Source organism: Agelaius phoeniceus, chromosome 15 (genome assembly GCF_051311805.1).
Source record: "Agelaius phoeniceus isolate bAgePho1 chromosome 15, bAgePho1.hap1, whole genome shotgun sequence".
Lineage (NCBI taxonomy): Eukaryota > Metazoa > Chordata > Aves > Passeriformes > Icteridae > Agelaius > Agelaius phoeniceus.
This window is the reverse complement of record NC_135279.1, coordinates 11,139,962-11,159,816: the sequence shown is the minus strand read 5'-3', so window position 1 is coordinate 11,159,816 and position 19,855 is coordinate 11,139,962. Positions and strand designations below refer to the sequence as shown.

Here is a 19,855-nt window from a genome sequence, read left to right as displayed (position 1 = left end):
TGCAGTTTGTTATTCCTGCATCATAGCTTCTAGAGAGCTGGCCTCTCTAACCACTGTACTGATGAGAGTTAGTTACCTTTCCTGGAAGAAGTCTCCTAAACTCTATTATTATTATTATTATTATTATTATTATTATTATTATTATTATTATTATTATTATTATTACAGTGAAGTAAACTGCACAGTGAACCTGGGAGCTTTTCCCACTTCTTCAGAGGAGGAAGGTGAAGGTTGTATGACTGCAATTATCCACACCACATAAACCAGGAAATAAAGTGGGAGATCAAGCACAGTATCTAGTCAAAGCAAAGAAGTTTCTACTGCCCAAAACTGAAGGAAATGGTACCCTAGGTCTTGCTCTTTGATATTCTCAGAGCCACAGGGAAAATGAGATGCCAGGCTGGGAGGAAAAGGTGAAGAAAAGGGAATGTGAAGGATAGTCCCAGTCAGACAGGATGCTGCTGCTTTGTAGAAAGGCAAAGCTTAGCTGCTAATGACTACAGATGGGACTTTTACCTCAAGGAAAACTTCTTTTCCTCCAAAATGAAATCAGGGTTCCCAGAATAAATAGGATGACAAAGCCAACGATTTCCTACTTTTCTTGTTAATATATTCATGTGAAACAAAGAGGGCACATTGTGAGGGAAAATAGCTCTTTCTTTGTTCCATGGAGAAATGCAGTAACCTTCCACAGATAAACAATTGAGCAAAAGTCTGTGAAGGGGGGGGGGAAGATGGAAGGGGGGGAAGGGGAGAGGAGATTATTTACAGATAAAAGGGATTTTCTCATAAATGAGAAGGATTCAGCTCTAACTCAAGGACCTCAGGAACCAGTTCAGAAGATGTTTCTTAACAGCAGCCATTCAAACAGAGTTTTCTGTTTATCTCAGACTCTGTATTTATTAAACACTGCTTGTTCACACAGATGGGGCAAGGATTCATCCCAAGCATCCTCTGGTTTTCAGATGATGCCTGTGAACTTGATGGGATTTTAGCAGGATAATGCAAACCTGGTGTGAGGTTCAGTGTGGTGAAAGAATCATCAGCTCACAGAATGCTTTGGGTTGGAAGGGACCTTAAGGCTCCCAGCCTCCCTGTCATGGGCAGGGACACCTTCCACTATCCCAGGTTGTTCCAAGGCCCATCCAACCTGGCCTTGAACACTTCCAGGGACGGGGCAGCCACAGTTTCTGTGGACAGCCTGTGCCAGGGCCTCTCCACCCTAATGGGGAGGAGTTTTCTTCTAACAGCTAATCTAAATCTGCCCTCTGCTGCACTTTAGCACTAGGCAGCAGGGAAATTTGGGGTCTCTTTCTGTACAGAAATGGACCTACAGCTCCTATTGATGTCCAGCTTAGAAAGACAGCACTTCTGTAGAAATGCCTTATAAGCTCCATATATTGTCAGTATAACCAATGAAAGTTCAATAAAGTGCTTGGTGGTGTTGAGGCTAAAAGAGCAGCTATAAAACATTTGATTTCTAGTAATCCCCAGGACACATAGTGAAAAATGTACAGTTATCCAAAAGCTGCTTTGTCTGGCCTGTGTTGAAAACCCTGAAGGAGATCTGTTTATCTGCACCACCTGGATTTAAAAATCAAGGATTTTATTTGGCCCTGAAAAGTTGGAGCCACCCTCAAAAGGCCTTGGTCTTGTTTCTATACTCATGTGGCAGGTGGGATGATCTCTTGCTCTCTGTGTCTGCCTAGGAAGTCAAAGGGGCTGTGTGATAGCATTTATTTCCACTTTTATTGCCTCTACCTGTGCTCACAATGTGAAGAAGTAAAGCACCTCCTGCTGATCTCCCCAGCCATCAGAACTGTGCTGCTGCAATGCTCACCCATGCAGAGAGGGGCTTTTCCCCTGCTCTCCCCAGGACAAAGAGATTCCAGGGACACATTTGTGCCTCTCCAGTCCTTCGTGCTCTCTGCCCCAGGTCTTCACCTGTAAAAAACCCACAGCTCATCTTAAATTCGCTGTGGTTTTAGCAGGTACTAATATTCCATGAAATTTAAAGTCCTTGCAGGAGCATCTAGCAGTATAATATAAATTTAATTACGGAGCTATAAGGAATAATTTGCATAATAATTAGCAATTAAAGTAGTCACCAAATCTAAGTCACTTCTCTTGAAGCAGTTTTTATGCAACTGAACCTTTTGAAAACAGCAGGGTTTCTCTTGATGTGCCATTAGAAACAGTGTGCTTTTTGAAATAACAAGGTGATTAAAAATAACTGTAAGCTTTTGTACAGTGCTCTGCTGTCACAGAGACCTGCCCCATGCAGGTGGCAGCGCTGCTGGACAGAGGGACAGAGGACTCCAGCTCCAGGAGGTCTGAGCAGCACAGCTCAGAGCCAGGAGGCAGCAGCACTGCTCTTGATCTGTTCCAATGTCTCACGATTTCCTTTGTGCTGCGAATCTTTGCAGCTGACCTGCAGCTCACAGAAACCAGCAGCTGTTTGGGAATGAAAGGAACGAGAAGGGGGTGTCTTAACAAACAAACTGTGGGCCTGATGGGACATAAGGCCAGATACAGAGAGGTAAAAGAAGCGATGGGAGAACCATAAATTCCGTAGGAATTCCACTAATTGGCACAGACTGTTACTCACTCAAGACTGTGCTACATCTCTGGATTTAGAGAAAAAGAACAGAGATACGAGGAAAAAGAAAAATGGGGGATATACATTAGAAGGGGGTATCAGGCATTTTGGGAAGTTTGTACCTCTCAGTACAAACTGTACCTCAGCCAATGGGGAAAGAGAGAGGGAAATGTAGCCGGGAAATTAGGATAAAAAGGAGGCTGTGTCCTCTAAAAATTTTGAGAGATCCCAGGGGAAATGCCCCATGGCCTCTCCTTTTTTCAAATAAAGTTACAGGACTCTGTCTCCTTTTTGACATAAACTTTTGGTGTTTGTAGATTAATTTTCCTGACAGGAATCAGCTTTTGTTACCCTTGTCTTGTTACACTGTGCACTTTATTGTAACAGAATAGAGCTCTTAATGAATCAAAACCAAGTGCTTATCCAAAAGTACCTGGCATTGTGGCATTCAGGTGTGTGTTAAGCAAGAGTTTTACATTGTCTTAAATAAGGACTCACAAAGCTGATTGTAAAGTAAAACAAACAAACAAACAAACAAACAAAGTTTGTGCCTTCAAGACTGGCTCTGAAGAGTGAAAGGTTTGTTTTGGTTTTGCTATCAGCCGCTCCCCCACGGCTGGCGGGACACAGAGACGGGGCAGTACATGGTGCTGCTTTTGCTTTTTGCTGGGCTTTTCATTTTGCTCTTGCTCTTGCTTCTGCTTTGCTCTTGCTTTTTGCTTCTGCTCATTAGTTAGTAGCTAAGCAGTCCAAATTTTTCCTGGACTGTTTCTCCTTTCCCTTTTTTTGCACCTACTTGAACCTGCTCCGGAATGGGACCTGGGAAACACCGAGAGTTTGCACCTTGTGGCTGCAGCAGCTGCCCCAGCACCGGAGGGACTGATAACAGAGTGACCACCCCCAAGAGAGACTTTATGAATTTTTCATCTTTTTCAGAGCGGTGACAGAGTGGTGTCACCCAGTATTGTTCATTTTGTGTGCTGGGGGTGCTGTGCCTGTTAAATAAACAGGTTCTTTCCACTTCTCTCCGAGGAATCCTTCCCGACCCTGTTGTGGGGAGGGGCCGTGTGGGTTTGCTTTCTGGAGGGGCCTCCTTTCGGAAGTTTTCTCCCAGATTTGCCCTAAACCAGAACAACTGTTTGACTTGCATCTGTACACCAGAAATACCAAAATTTAGCTTCCACTTTTTTGCTGAGAGAGCCAGGGAGCTGCCCGGGCACAGCCCCCAGCCCAGCCCGCAGCCCGAGCCCACCCGTACCGAACCGCGACCCCACCGGCCTCTGCCGTAGCACCGGCCCGCAGGGACCGACCTGTCACCGCCCCCGCGCCCCTGCCCCGCGAACCTGCAGGCGTTCGGGAGTGTGCCCGTGGCCCCGGCAGCCCATTCCCCGCCCATGGAGGGACACGCAGCCTGCCGCTGCTCGGGAGTGTGCCCGTGGCCAGGGCAGCCCGTTCCCCGCCCATGGAGGGACACGCAGCCTGCCGCTGCTCGGGAGTGTGCCCGTGGCCAGGGCAGCCCGTTCCCCGCCCATGGAGGGACACGCAGCCTGCCGCTGCTCGGGAGTGTGCCCGTGGCCCCGAGAGCCCGTTCCCCGCCCATGGAGGGACACGCAGCCTGCCGCTGCTCGGGAGTGTGCCCGTGGCCAGGGCAGCCCGTTCCCCGCCCATGGAGGGACACGCAGCCTGCCGCTGCTCGGGAGTGTGCCCGTGGCCAGGGCAGCCCGTTCCCCGCCTGCTGCTGGGGAATCGCGCCCAGCCCGCCGCGGGAGCCACGCACACGCCCCGCGGCTGCAGGACGCACCTTCCACCTGCCGGGTTGATGCTGACAGACGACCGGGGTTCTTGTGGTAACGTTGTCCCTGTCTTCTGTTTCCTTCTCCTCTCTTTTTCCCCTCTCTGCTCCTTTTCCTGTCCCCCTTTAGTAAAAACACCCTTTTAAATCAATAAACGGTTCTCAGATATAATATTGTTGGGTTTGCGCTATCAAAAGATAGATTTTATCTCTCCCCGAGTCCTCCTTTATAGTGGAACGGGACAAGTGGTAGAAGGAATTATTTTCTTGGGGGGTTAAAAATGATCCTCGTGAGTCCCTTCGTCGCAAAAAGCATTGTAGGCAGAAGTATTTGGTCTCTTTGACCGAATTCAGCTCTCCAAATGTTCAGAGTGGATTGCTTCAAGAGAGAGGGTGAGGAGGAAAGGTGAGGACATAAGCAGTGACAGAGGGGAAAGCCTCAGACGAAACCAGGGCAACAGAGAGATGAGCGGGGCAGGTCTGGTCTAGTGACCCAGCAGCACCGGGAGCGCACATGGCTCTGGTGAGCTGCTCCTGGGAAGCTGCACTGCAGCAGAGGGCACCAGAAAGCAACAGAACCCGCTCTGTGCTAGCAGCTCCTGAAATACCAATGTCTGCGTTATAGAGACTGGCGGTGGCCTTGGCTCTGTGCCCTTAGGTGGGAAGGAACGACGAAGAAAGACTCCACAGCTCTCTGTTGCATACTTTAAATCAGCATAAATGCGGGCAGCGTTAATGGCCGTGCGCGCTGCGTGTCCCGGCTCAAACCCACGCCGTGGCTGCCACTTCGGTGTGGCTGCCGCGTCTTACAGAGGCACCGCTGCCCTGCGGGATGCCATGTCCCGGTCTGTGCGACCCCTGCGGGATGCCATGTCCAGGGTCTGTGAGACCCCTGCGGGATGCCATGTCCCGGTCTGTGAGACCCCTGCGGGATGCCATGTCCAGGGTCTGTGAGACCCCTGCGGGATGCCATGTCCCGGTCTGTGAGACCCCTGCGGGATGCCATGTCCAGGGTCTGTGAGACCCCTGCGGGATGCCATGTCCCGGGTCTGTGCGACCCCTGCGGAGGATGCTCCCGGCCCTTCCGCAGCCACACTGTCGCTTCTCCTGCCAGGGCCACCCGTACCATGTGCTCGCCCCCAGACCGGCACCTGGCCCCCGGCAGGGAGCCCTCCGGGGCAACCCGACCGCTCCTCCTCGGTTCCACTCCCCTCCGCGCTGGGAGCGGCGGGCCCGCCCCGCCGGCCGAGGGGAGGCTGTCCCGGTCCTGCCCCGGCCCGGCGGGGCCCGTCCCCTCGGTTCCCCGGTCCGGCGGGCGGGCGGTGCCTGCGGCGGGCGGAGGGCGGTTCCAGGAAGTGGCCATATTGGATCCATTCAGCCGCAGCCACTCGCGGCGGGCAGCGGCAGCAGCGCTCCCGCCGCCGGAGCCGCGCCAGCCCCGGCCATGGCCGCCACCGACCTGGAGCGCTTCTCGGTGAGCACCGCCCCGCTCTCGGCCGCGCCACTTGCGGTCTCTTTGCCGCTCGGGTGCCGGGGAATAACCCAGCGGGTGGCGGGTCCGGGGCACGGCGGGGGATGCGCGGCCGCTGCCCCGCCGGCGGCGCGGGGGAGCTGGGGCGGGAGCGGGCGATGCCGGTGCCGGCGCTCAGCCGCGGCGGGCGCGGGGAAAGTCCTTGCGGGAAGGATCCTGCCCGCGCCGTGGGCGGAGGGAGCAGCCCGTGAAGGGTTCCGGGGCCTCGCAGCCGCCTCTGGTGCTGGCACCGGCCCCGGCACGCTCGGGGAGTCCTGCCGGGATGGCCGGGATGCTCCTACAGGGTACCCGACCCTGTGTCTGCGGGCACGCATCACCCCGCAAAGACAGGCGGCAGGAAATGGGGTCAGACCTTCCCAAACAGCGATTGTTTACATACCGCTGCTATCCAAACACTCCGCAGTAGTAACTTAGCGGTGTGTATATAACACAGGGAGAGGCACGCTGGTTGAAACACGGGTAAAGCAAACCCTTGAGGCTGGCTGCTCTCTGAGCCAATGTATGAGGAATGCTGTACAGCAAATATGGAGCGTGACCCGTGCACTGCCGCCTCTCTGCAGCTCACATGTTGTATAACTGCTATCGGAAGTCAATCTGGCTAAAATCTGTCGGCCCAAAACTATTCTTTGTCTACAGATTGAATTTTTTGTTGCTGTTGGAAGGGCTCCTCTCGTTAAATAGCTCGGTGTTGTGTCTTGCACTGTCTTAGAGCTAAAAAACATTTTTACCGCATTAAATAGCATAGCTCTCCAAAGTCAAAATAGTCTGGTGTGATATTACTAAATAAATGGGACCAGCAGAGGTGGCTGTCTGAATTATAGGCATGCCCTTTGAGCACAAACAAGTCCCTGCTACTGTTTTCTCTGTAAGCTACTTTTTGCCAAGGATCTCAAACCCTGCTTCATTTCCTTGAGTCCTGGCCCAAAAGTTTCCAGCTCAGGAATGACTTTTCAAGACTGTAACTTACTTAAAACTTGCATAAAGGAAAATTGAACTGGGGCTCTTATTTAAGAAAGCTAATGTTTCTAGGCTCTGGGAGGAGTAGATTAAGGTAATGACAGTGACAGAGAATGAAAACACCAAGACTCTTTCATTGCATTTCTTTCCGCATTTGTATCATATAAAATACTTCGAATGTTAATTTGGTGTGCCTGCTGTTGCCTGTGCAGGTTTTCATAGGCATTACAGGAATCTAAAATATTGCCTAGTTCTGGAGAAAAATTAATTAATTTGCTTTTTTGTGTACTTACATCAATACTCTGTCACTTTGATTTTAAAAGAAGAAAGGGTAAAAAAAATCCTCCTGACGGTGTTTGGCTCTCATTTGGGCACCAAAGGGAAGTGGCTGGGCTCCAGCATGGCTTGAGTGCCCAATTCCATTAGCAAGAAACCTGCTTGTTTTGTGCAGTGAGCAGGGATGGGTTTATAGGGATTTTGAGGGTGGGAGAGCACCCTCTTCATTTCTATTTGATGTGGGGCAGACATCTGTCCCAGCTGCTGTTTCCTTTACCCCTAGCTTCCATCTCAGCTGTTGTTCCTCCAGCATCATGGAAACCTCGTGATTCAGGTGTTCTGAGTTGTTCTTTCTGCAGGGCTTACAGGTTTCTTGTTGCCATTTTATATTACCATACCTCAGCTCCCTGAGCATGAAGTCCATGTGGGAGTAGCTTGTCACTGCCAAGCAAAGGTGCTGATAAATTCACTTATTTTTACCAGCTGTTTGTATTTGCAGTAGGAAGTAATGCTGAAAAAGCCTCTGAAGTGGGGTTTTGATACACAATGGGTCATGATTGGTGAAGCTATTTATAGGTGTCCAGCTGACAATGATATCCTGGAATGTAGTGACCCTAAGGTTTGGATAATGTGTTTTGAAAACTCCCCAGATGCACACTTCCCTTGTGCAGTCCTCCAGATTGCCTCTGTCTCCAGCACAATAAAGTTCCCTTCAAGTGCTGCTGTTGGAAATGACCAACAAAAACAAACGAAAGGAAGCTCACCCATGGAAAGCTGCCTCTGAGGCAGCAGGATCAGATCAGTGGTGCTCAACATGACCTTTGTTTTTGTGGCTGTATTGTTGTGAGAGAAATTTGCTTCAACCCCTGGAGACTGAAGTTTTCTGCTCATCTGCTCTGGTAGCCACAGCTGTGTTCAGGGCTTGGGCTGCAGGCATCACTTCTGGAGCTGCTCACCACCAGGGTGGAAGGAGAACAGATAAAGTTTGGTTCATTTATGAAATACTTTTATTTTGTCATTAAAGCTTCTCCATTGCCTGGGCTGGCCAGTGCTGAGTTAGCACATGTGGTGACTGCACTGGAGCAGACACTAGCAGTATTAGCAAGGATGTTGGGATGTTGAGTGGGAAACAGCCCAACCACCTCGTGCAAGTGGAAGCCAGAAGGTGCTTGAAATGCAGGAGCTCTGAAGGAGCTTGGAAAAGCTGGAATAAGAAAAAGTGACAGCGAAATGACTGGAGATGCATTGGAGAATAAATGGGATGAGATGTGAGACTGAGACTGTAAGACTTCTGCTTTCCCAAATCTGTTGCTTTCTCTTTTTTAAAATAAAGCACACTGAGCTCACAAAACTGTCTGCACTAACTCATAGCCTGACATGGTGGTGCAGAGGCAGTGGGCTCCAAACTGAGCAGTTCTGGGAGAAGCAGCAGGTGTCCTCAGTCTCAGGGTTGGGCTCAGATAAGAGTGCAGCATGAAAAGCTAACTTTGGCTGATTGCTCTGTGTGGACACTGTGACTGCCTTCGTGGACAGGGATGTGTGAGCATTGATGCCCAGGGCAGAGAGCACTGGACACTTCACATGTACCTGGCAGTGAGTGAGCTGTGGCTGGGGACAGCTGTCCATGTGCAATCCTGAGATTTCCCTTCATGTAAGTGATTGACAGCTGGGCTGGTACTGGCAGCTTTACAATGAATTAATGTCCCTTAGAAGATCTTGGAGAGAAAACACCACTTTATACAGAGGAAAGCTGAAGAGCAATTTGTTTGCTGGAAGTAGATGATGGGATTTGCTTTGTCTCAGAGAGTTGCTGAGCTTGGGGAGGATCTGGCAAGTTTGTCAGCTGTGTGTGAGTGTTACCTGTTTACACACCACTGCCTTCTTGTCACCTGCTCCCAGCTCTGAACGGGCACCTTTGGATGGTGCCTGTTCCTGCCACAACTGCCATTGTGATAAACTTCATGTGCTGCTGCTGCTTTCTGTAAGCTCAGGTTCACTTAATGACTGCACAGCCTAAACCCACTCTTCCTGTAAGGGGCCAGTGTGATGCCTTAGTCTATGAGAGATGGGCTTGGGGAGTGAGCTGAGAACCGCTCTGTGTTTCATGACCAGAAGTCTTATCTCACTGCAGGTCCTAAGCACAGGCTTACATTTTCTTCGAAACAAACTCTAAAGGAAACCTTTCCATGGCTCAATTCCAGTGGAAAATGGGGTTGATTTGAATTCAGACATTCCCTCTGCTCTCTTTTTCACCCAGGCAGTTGGCACCGTTTGGGAGTTCCAGTATTAAATATCTTTGTCTGTTTCTGCTATTCAGTTATTTTACCTTTTGCCTGGATAAACTCAAGTGGTCCCCCATGCAGCGTGGAGCACAAGTGACAGATTTTTCTCCAAGCTGGTAGCAGGCACCAGAAAGCCAACCCAGCAGGAGCAGCCCTTCTCCTCCTGTGCTGGCCAACTCTTCTGCCTGTAGTGTATGCTTTTTTGGGAGGGAACGATGCAGAAAATGGCCTTCCACTGGAGGGGACAAATTGCTGGTTGCATCTCCAAGCCTGTGATCCCTCCCCTGGAATTTCGCCTGTCCTCACGCAGGAAGCCAGCTCTGACTGCCTCAACCACAGAATCAATTACCTCAACCACAGCCCATGGCAGTTCAACACTTACTTTCAATGTATGCACTGGGTACAAACATTGCCCAGAATAAGATGTTTTTTTGGGTTTTTTTTCCCTCTTCCCCGCTGTGGTGCTGTCAGTGCTGGTGAATCCGGGGTGTCTCTTCCTCCTGCAGCATGTTGTTGTGCGTGGGAGCTGCCGAGCTCTCCGGAGCTCTCCTGCCTGCAGTGGGTGCAGGCCGTGGGTGGAGGGACGTGAGCTGGCGGAGCCTGAGGCCGCGTGTGCCCTCAGCACCGGCAAAACAAACGCGGGCCTGAAGAATGGCTCCCTTTCAGGAGCCGGCACGGTGTCAGGCCTTGTCAAGAATGGCTCCCTTTCAGGAGCCGGCACGGTGTCAGGCCTTGTCGTCTGTGCTGGGGTGGCAGCTGTCAGCCAGTCCCCAGCGTTGCTGGAGGGCCAGAAGCTCCCTAAATATTATCTTGTGTGGCAGAACAGCAGGGCTGTCTCCAGCTGTGGGGAGAGGCACAGCCCTGGCTCTGAGTGCCCCGCTGTGCCCAGTCCTGTCGTCTCAAGGCACCACTGTGCAAACCAGGGCCCATCACTGGGCTGTTTTTCTGTCTGCAGGAGCAGTAGTCACGCTCAGCTCCTCTCCTTCCCTTTGGCTCCGAGCTTGGGAGGGGGAGAAGTTGGCATGATGCTGAATTGGCTTTTCCTGGGTTGTGCAATGAAGAGGAGGAATTTGGGAGGTGATGGGACTGAGGGAGACGGGCGGGGTGTGGGCAGGCTGCACGCTTCACCCCACCTGTGTAGGGTAAGGGCACGTTTGTGGGATTAGTTTTGATTATTCAGAATGTTTTGAACACACTTCAGGCTGTGTTGGGAGCAGCTGCCCTGTTTGTTTCAGATGCCCTGTTTGTGCAGCCTTTAGAAGTAGCATTGTCCTGTCCCATACTTGTTTTGTTGAGATGGGCCTTGTGTTTATGCCGAATCTGCTCGTTTCTCTTCTTCCCCACATCTGCATAGCTGCAGCAAGCTCTGGGTTTATACCTGAAGCTTTGCATTTATATTCACTTATCATGAAAGTGTCAGACAGCTAAGAGAGCCAACCTCTTCTCCTAGAGCAGCCCAAGTGAGGAAAAAAAAATCCTGAAAGTGCTCTTTGTCCTCAGTCCCAGCCACGTGCTTTCCTTCCAGAGCCTCTCCTCTGGCATAAGCAGCCATGCTCATCCAGTTTGTGACATTGGGATGCAAAAGGTAAACCCAGACAGGGAATCAGCATCCTCCAAATGGGGTGATGGGAGACTTTCAGAGAGGAGTGGTGTCAGTGAGAACCACAGGATTCTTGGACACAGCCCTAATCACCGCTCTCGGCTTGCGGCTGACCAGGTCAGCGCTCTGAAGGCACCACTTTTAGATGTTCAGATTCCTTTGTGAAACCAGAAAGTGTCTGTCTCCCACAGGCATGAAATTCCAGGGATGTCAGACAGCTGGAGCAAGGTTCCCATCGAGCTCTGTCTCGGGGCTCTTGCCCTTGCTGGCTGCATGGCCTCAGCCCCAGACTGTCACAGGGAGCTGTGGAGCCAGAGAGCCTGGGCTGGGTTTCCATCCAAGGCTTGGGGTTCTCCCATCCTCATCACCATTGCATGAGATGCTGTGATGAGTTTGCATTTTGTGTGCAAGGAGACATGTGGGGAATGCATCGAGTCCCCCACAGGCAGCCCTCAGCTGGCTCTGGCTGTGACAGAGAAGGGCTCAGCCCCCAGCTCTGCTCTGCTGAGTTCATGTCTGCCTGCACAGGGCTGTACAGGCATGCCTTCAGCTGTGGTTGTGTGCAGCATGTTCCCTGAGCTTGTGGTGATGCTGGAAAATGGAACCTTCCTGTGTCTGCCAGGACCTCCCTGCAGCCCTCAGGTCTGCCTCTGGGAGAGGAGACCATCCCTGCTGTGTTGCAGTGTGTGCATTGCTGGGTGCCCGGGCTCTGGGGGCACAAGGGCATTGCCAAGTCTCTGCTCCACACCCTGCTCACAGCAGCCTTCCCTCCTGAGCCACACTGATCCTGGCTTTCAGCTCTGCCACAGGGAAATGCTGCCTGGGGAAGGTGGCAGCTGGCCTCCCAGCAACATCCCCCTTCCCTTTTTCTGCAGCAAAGGTGCTTCCAGCTCATATTCCTAAATATAGATTTATTCTGTGTTTTCATACAGAACAAATAGTGCTTTCAGCTTATCTTTTTGCTGTGAGGATTTTTCAAATAGAGGTTTCCTTTTCCTTTTTTCTGTTGCCTTGATTCTTCAGATTAAAGGCATTCTGTGCTAATACACTTGGAGGCTTTCAGGAGGCATGTGTTAATAGGATATATAGTAGTCAGCTTATTAGTATGATGACTCTGGTGTAGCCCTCAGAGGAGCTGAGTTGCTGTGGTATATTCTGGGATATTCTCTTTCTAATGTCTTCCAGTTATTATTACAAGAAAATGTGGTCAGTAGCTGGAAGATCTGTTGGTGGAGATGCTGTGGGATGGTTGCACAAGGCAAACTGGAAGAAGCATACAGTGGTGACCAAAAGCTCTTGGGTTCCCATTATATCTCTGTTCCCTTCTCTAAAAATAGACTGGATAATAGTATTTATTGTAATTGGGCAATAAATTCTGGAAACGTATGTGGGAATTAGCCATGTTTATTTTAAGTGGTAACTAAAGCAAATAAGCTTGGTGACTGCTATCCAGCATGGCTTGTTTGGAGTGATGGGGATCCAGATCCTTTTTCCCCTCTGCCGCTTTTCTTTTAAACTGCTCCAAACCTTTTTCATTCCAGTCCTTAAGAGTAGGCACTCGGTTTATCTCCTGGCTTTGTCCCACAGCCACTTGTGTTTACCAAGTGTCTCCTCATGGAAGGATGCTGGGAAGCCAAAGAGATTGCTCAGCTTAGAGCAGCTGAGTAAACTGGGAATGCATCGCTGCCTTGGGTGAACTTGGAGAAAGTCTGCACTAGATAAGGTGCTAAGATTAGGCTCTTGACAGGGTTAATTGGGAAGTCCATTAACTGAAAAGACTCAGCAGCTTCTGAATAAATAATTTTAAAAAGAAACTAACTAGGGCAGTGTTGGGTGGCTTTGTTTGTATTTCAGGATCTTTTTTTCAGTCTGTTTAAAAAGTTTCATTTGTGTTTTGGACTTTGCTTGGTTTTGAATAGCTTATGGGGGATGGAATTCTCAGGCTGCAGAGAAGCTGAACTTTCTCATCCTTTAAGGTCATTTTGGAGGAAATGTCTTTCATTTTTGGTTCCATAGCTTTCTTTATTTTTAACCAACTTTCCTTATTCTCAAAGACAGCCTTCATGTTTGCAAAACACTGTATGCAAAATGCCTGGTAAATCCTGCTTTGCTCATTGTAAACTCTCGTCCAGGACTTGTGATAGAGGCAAAATGCCCATTTAATCCTCTCTTGATTAAGAAAAACCTCACAGTTAATTAATTAGGCCTTATAAATGTTATAGGGAAATCACTAAATAACAGCTTAAGAAAAGAAGCATGTGGGAATTTTGCTTGTGGTGGAAAAACAGAGAGGAATTTAAGCCAGAAACAGTCAGTTTGTTTGCAGAAAATTAAAACTGATGTTGCATTCACAGGTTGTGAATGGATCAACTTGGATGTGTGTGGTGTAAGAAGATGAGGAGCTTTACTCTCCCTTGAGACTTGGCTTTGAGCATCAGCAAAAACTGTTGTTTTAAGCCTGTGCCATTTGATGCTGCAGATGCGTGTAGGATTTTTATTTTGTGTTCTGTGGTTTGTGTTTTTCTGAAGGAGGAAAGGCTGCTGGGGCTGAAGAGAAACTGAAGGCAGTGTTCAGCTCAGCTGTGTGCTCACAAGTGCTGAAGGAGCAGGCTGGAGCAGAAGGGGAGCAGTGGAGGTGCAGATCCGTGCTGGGAGTGCCCAGCATCCGGCTGGTGCTGGGACACAGCCCAAGGTGTGCCCAGCAATGGACACAGCCCAAGGTGTGCCCAGCAATCCAGAGTGCTTTGGCACCAGCCTCGGATACAGGAAAGCAATTAAGGAGCTTGCCTAAGGAGTTCCTCCCTTAAAGGAGCTTGGCTTCTCGCTGAAATCCCTGTCCACCTCCTTAGGGAGGAGGTGCAGTGTGTGCTCAGCACTGGGTTTCGCTGCTGTGCAGCAGAGCCTTTGCTTCCCCGAGACTGCCCTGGGGCACGTGGGGCATTGTGAAACCTTGGCTCTAGCCCAGGGATATTTTGAAATATTTGTTTTCCATAGGTGCTGAGCATTGCACTTCACAATGCATTCGCTGGTCACTTGCTGGTCTTAAAGTTTGTGAATAGATCTTAAAAATGGGTCCAAAAGTTAAAGGCAAGAACCTCAGCTCTTGACTCTTCTTGCTTCTGTAATATAAAGTGGTAAAGTGGCTCTGATTTTTACTTGGCATGTCTTGGTGGTGACTCCATATGTGGTTTCTTATGTTTTTGCCTGCCTGCAGTGCAGCTGGGAGCCAGGAGGGATATGAATAAAGGCTTGAGTGTCTGGGAAAATTCTTGGCATTCTTAGAAGAGCGGTTTAACGGGGAGGGGGGCTGGGAATTGTGTTGGTTTAGTGGGAGGCTTTTTGGGGGGGACTCCAGTGTAGGCTGGAAGCTTATTGTGAGCATGCAGCAACTGGAGATGGCTGGCTGGCACAGCATCCCACGCACAGAGAGCTGGCTTGGATGTGGCTGTGCTGCCTGTTGGAAAACAGAAGGAAGGAAAGGCACTTGCCATTGCTGGAGGGAAGAGCAATGCTAGGCATCACCATGTTACCTTTTACAGCTCTTTAGGGTTGCTACAACAGGGAAAAACTACAGTTGCCCTCCCTGCATAGGTGTGGAAGGCTCATGATCTCAGGTGCAGCCTGGCTGACTGACCATGTACCACCACCAGAGCGGGCAGGAGCAGGAGGCAGCAGAGAAGATGGAGCTCTTCATCTTCTATTGTTGATATTGTGGTAAATCAGCAGAAACTCCACATCTGTGGGCTTGTTTTTTCTTCCTTTCTTCTTTCCCCAGCCTGTTATTAAATGCTCCACGATGGGGATCTGAAATTTTAAGCCCATGCTTAAGATTAACTGAAAACCTTCAGAATTGGCTGTGTGCTTGCATTTTGCAAATCTCCTTGAGATTAGGTGCCATTTAGACGTGACAATTTTAGCCTAAGAGGTGCTGAGAGCTCCACTGGCCAGCCCCAGTGAGCTGAGTGTGCTTCATTTTGTCTCCAGTGCCAAAGGCACCCGCAAGGTCACGCCTACTCCACCTCTGTTGAGCCCTCTGCTAAGACTGACTATGCTCAGAATCCTCTCACTGGTCTCAGAATCCTCTCACTGTCAAATCTGGTCTCATTACCTCTCTTGGACCATCTCCTTCTGCTTAATAGGCTGCGAAGTGCAATCTCATTCACTGGTGCTGTTGTACATCTAATACTCATTAGCCTGTTGAGTACAAGACAGGTGATGTTTTCATGTGTGCTAGTGAGTGTTTTGAATGTTGCTCACACCACAGAGGTATTTTCCTTACATGGGGTGTGGTGTTGCTGTTAAGTGCCCCTCAGCTCTGAGCTGGGCAAAAGAGGGATTTTCTTCATGGAAACATGACTCCCTACTCACTGCTGTCGCTTTGCAAATGTCAAGTGGCATTTATTGAGCCAGCATTCAGAGATGGAGAGATTCTCCAGAGAGAGGTAATTTGTCAAATTTCTCTGCATTGATCCAGAAGCTGGGCCAAGCCCAGGGAGTGCCTGCTTGGACAAAGAAGCTGAATTTGGCATCTGGCACTGTTTGCCCAAAAGTCTCTAGGCAAGTACTCAACTGCTCCATGACTCAGTGCACTTGTGAAATGATGATAACTACAAGTGCCCTTGTAAGGAATCCTGCAGCAGGGGCATTTGGGGGAGCTTGTGGGGCTGGTTTGGGGGCCTGCATGTGCTGGACCCTGAAGCTGCCCCTCTCTTTGTTGTGGTTTGTGGAGCTGCTGCCCCAAGTGCCCATGCTGAGAGGGGCCAGGCAGTGCCTGTGGCTGGCACACATGAGCCTGGGACCAGCTTGCCCTGCTTGGGCTGGATAAACAGCCAGATATCACTCAGTCCTTTCTCTGCTCAGTTGCAAAATGAGCCTCCCTGCACCAGGATGGAAATATTTCCTGATTCCATGTCTTTCCATGCAGGACACAAGGGAATAGCATCCTACAAACACCACTGGTGCATGTATTAATCTTTGTGTTGCACACACTGCTGTGGATTGTGGATGGGGCATGGAGAGGGTGAAGTCATTGTTTTGTGCCCAGCAGCAGTGCCCAGCTGTGCCAGGCCAGCCCCTGAGCTCTGCAGTGGCACCATGGCTGTGCAGGGTTTGGGGAGCCCCCCTGCTCTTCCTCCTGCTGCTCTGAGTCACTCTGCTCAGGAACCTGCAATCTGCTAGCTCTGGATTTTCCTTCTGCTTTGATTTGACTGTAAATCAGAAGGGAGAGGATCTGAGTGTGCCTGGCCTTTGCACTGTTCCCTGCAGGGCAAAGCAGTGCTCCCCTGGGAACAGCCAGTGCCACAGACCTGCTGCAGGGCATCCGTGTGACACTGATGATGCCTGGACCCAGCAAAGCACTGGAGGATTTGTCATGGTGTAAGGTCAAGGTGGCATCCAGGACTGAGGAATTTAGAAACAAAAGCGTGCCTCAGTAGTGGGAATTGAAGCGCTGTGGAAAAGCACCATGCAGATGTTGTATTGTTGCCTCTTTGTGTTTTCTAAATGTGTGTGTAAAATGTAAATGAGAAGACTCTGGGAAGAGAAGGACCTGAAATACAGCTGCCTGGTGAGCTCTTGGAAGACACAAGCTTCTTCCAGTGTGGGGCTGGCTGTGGTGAGCTGCAGCCTGGCCACAGATCCCAGGCTGGTGGTGCAGAGGTGCTGGAGGCAGTGCTTGGGAGCAGCAGACACCTTTGGGTTGAAGGTCACTGCTCCAGTGTAAGCCCTATTCATGTAGCAGAAAGGAGAGAAAACTCAATTTCCTTCCTTCTTGCCCTGTAGGTCTTTGCTGTTTGGTCTTGGAAAATGTCAGCTGTTCATCTTTTTCACTTATGTTCTGTTGAGCTGTAGAAATGGGAAAGGGCAGCTCAGATACAGAAAAGTTCTGTGCTATCCCTCAGGGTATACATCTAGAAGTCATCACTGTTTATCAGCTAAACCATGTGATGTTTTGTTTTCCCTCTCAATTTTATTCACCAGTTGCTTGCACGCTGATGAAGCAGGGCCCAGAGTTTACATTACAAGTCCCAGCATGCCAGCTTCACCATTTAACAAAAATAAGTATCACCATTTATGATTGTGGCATTCAATTACACTTCTGTTTACCCATATGCTTTCACCTGCATCATTCAGGAAAAAAAGCCTGAGGGTTGTCTCAAGCAGGAAACACAAGCATATGTCACTAAGGAGAAATTTGTGGTGGGATTATTGAAAGATGATACTTCTAGAGATATTTTTTTTAACCAACTGATATCAGAATGATCTTCTCTATACAAGGCCCACTCTGTTTATACTGCTCCTGGTGGAAGCAAAGGAAGCAGGGGCAGCACATCTCGAAGCAGTGTCAGAGCTGCTCTGCTCTGCACCAGGGCCCCAGCTAGGAGCACTGCAGCTGAGGGGCAGCTGAGCATGGAGCTGGTGCCACTGCTGACATTCCCCTGGGTTGTGCAGGCAGTGGTAAAACCACTTTTCCTGGAACAAGCTGCTGAAAAATGTAATGACGCAGAGTGAAACTGATGCTAATTTGGAGGTGAAGCATGAAGAGAAACTGTGATCAGGTTTTTATTTTTTGAAGAATCATAGGCACACAGTTTGAAGCTGTAGCCTGTGCACTTCTCACAGGTTTCTTCTATCACTGTCTTTGAAGAAGAGCCGAATTAGTATGTGGTGCTGTGTTGACCCTCTTGTGGGGATCTGGATTTGGTCTTTCTGATTGTGTTTCTCTGCTGCCTTTTCTTGTTTGACTTGCAGTAAGGACCAAATAAGATCTCATCTGCAGTGGCTGTAGTACTTGCAGTAAAGGGCCAAATAATACATCCTCTGCAGTGGCTGTAGTACTTGCAGTAAAGGGCCAAATAATACATCCTCTGCAGTGGCTGTAGTACTTGCAGTAAAGGGCCAAATAATACATCCTCTGCAGTGGCTGTGGTCTGTGGCCAGCTGCCTGCTCCATCTGCCTGCCAGCCCTGCCGCAGGGCACAGCCGTGGTGACCCTGCTGGGGATGGGCTCGGAAGCTGATGTGGGTTTGAAGAGCAGATTTTGGTTCCCTGGGCAGCTCTGAGCTGGTGTGGCCACAGGAATGGGCTGGTGTGCCATTGTGCTTCCTAAATGCACCCTCAGTTTCCAGCAGGGTGTGTCCAGGAGCTGGGGTGCCTGGGGCATTTGAAGCACTGTGGTTGGAGATTTCATTTCAGTTCTTGTGGTCTCAGCTAAATGCATCCATCTGTGCTACCAAGGACATGTCTGTCTTTCTGCTGCATGCTAAGAAAATGTTTCCATGATGTTGCTGTCAAATCAGAGCTAAAGATACATAAGATATCTGATACATCCCTCTGGGATGGCTGTTGTTCCTGTGGCCATGCCCCAGGTGCCATTTCTGTGCCCGTTGCCTGGACAGAACATTTGTGAAAATGTAAGGACTTAGGATTTGAAAATACTTAAGTTCTGCTCTGACTTTATGATGAATCTTTCATTTCCCACAAAATTCGAGATTCAAAATATGATTTATCCCCTTGGCTCTCTGCTTCAAGCCAGAAGATCAGTTCAAGGCACAGAAATCTTTGAAGAGCATGTTCAAAGACTGCAAGTAAAGCCCTGGCAACTGCCCCATCATAGGATGTTGTTAATGACCCAAGAAGGGATGGTCAGGGCTGCAGTTGCTCTTTGAGGTTAAAGTTCCCACCTGGAGCCATTGCAGACTCTTAATTATCATGTTGTGCAATGGTGAAATGGGCTTCAAGAAAGGTTGGCTGCCTCGTGGTTATTTGCAGCCCCAGGAGGGGCTTCCTGCCTGGTAAGAAGCAGCAGAGTTGTCTCTGCAGGCTGTGAGATGGAGGTGCCTGGCTCACTGAGTGCTGAGGAGGATAGCAGTGTGCAGGGAGCAGTGCAACTGGGAAGGGCAGGGCTGTGATCCTGCCTGGCTCTGCCCTGGCTGATCCCAGCTGGCTCTGCCATATGACCTGCCCAGCTCCTGTCCTGCAAGGCACTCCCATTGCTGCCAAAAGGATGGAGAAAGCTCTACTGAAATCCTTAGCTTTTGTTTAAAACAAACAAAAACAAACCCCCCTACACTGCTGCATTAGTGCTGCCCTCATTTATTGCAGCGTTCGTGTTCTGGATTGATTATTTCTGCTGAGTGTGGCAGGCTGGCTTCTGCTGGAAGGGGTTCTATTTGGAGTGTGACCTTGCCTTCACTAGCAGGTGAACTTTCAAGCTGTCCTTGGGCCACCCTGGCATGTGGGAGCTGGCCAAAAGGGCTGGTCATTTGGGGTGCTGATTCAGGGTGTGGGCATGTTCCTCTCCAGCACAGGTCCTCACACCAAACTCCACAAGTGAGCAGTGGTTGTATTCACAAGGCTGTCAGGTTTCCAAGCTCAATGGATTGGAGAGAAAGAATAAAACAGTGAAAACTTTCCCCCCCCCCTTTCTTTATTTTCCTAGTCTTCCTTCTTCCCAGCAGCTGTTGCTATTGTTTGTCCTAACACAGCAAAATCCCTTTGGAGCTGAATGACAGCTGAACACAGTGCAAGCACAGCAAATGGTTTTCTGCTTTGGTATCAGCAGCGCCTTGAACTTGAACCAGGTTATTTCTGCTGCTTACAGAAATAAAGGAAACTGCATTTCAAGGTCACTGGCAAAATTTATTCCACTGAAGTTTGGCTCATTGATTTAACAGCTTTGAGAGATGGCGAGCAGCTCTGAGTAGGTGTATTCCTGTCCTGTAGTGAAGAGCTACTGAGTGCCAAAAAAAGAAGAGAAAAAGCCCTGTGTAGATGCATTTGGGTTTCCTGCAGCCAAGGCATGACTGAGTTCTCAATG

The 19,855-nt window shown here is 49.7% G+C and overlaps 1 protein-coding gene across 3 annotated transcripts in view; it reads left to right on the top strand.

The window, feature by feature from the left end:
- The first annotated feature begins 5,710 nt into the window (after positions 1-5,710).
- SEPTIN8 (septin 8) overlaps positions 5,711-19,855 on the top strand; it is a 35,319-nt gene continuing 21,174 nt past the window's right edge. For all 3 annotated transcript variants that reach the window (XM_054642822.2, XM_054642824.2, XM_054642825.2), the window contains exon 1: positions 5,711-5,865. In XM_054642822.2, the coding sequence (XP_054498797.1) occupies positions 5,836-5,865 (30 nt within the window). In that variant the 5' untranslated portion in view covers positions 5,711-5,835. The remainder of the gene's footprint in view (positions 5,866-19,855) is intronic.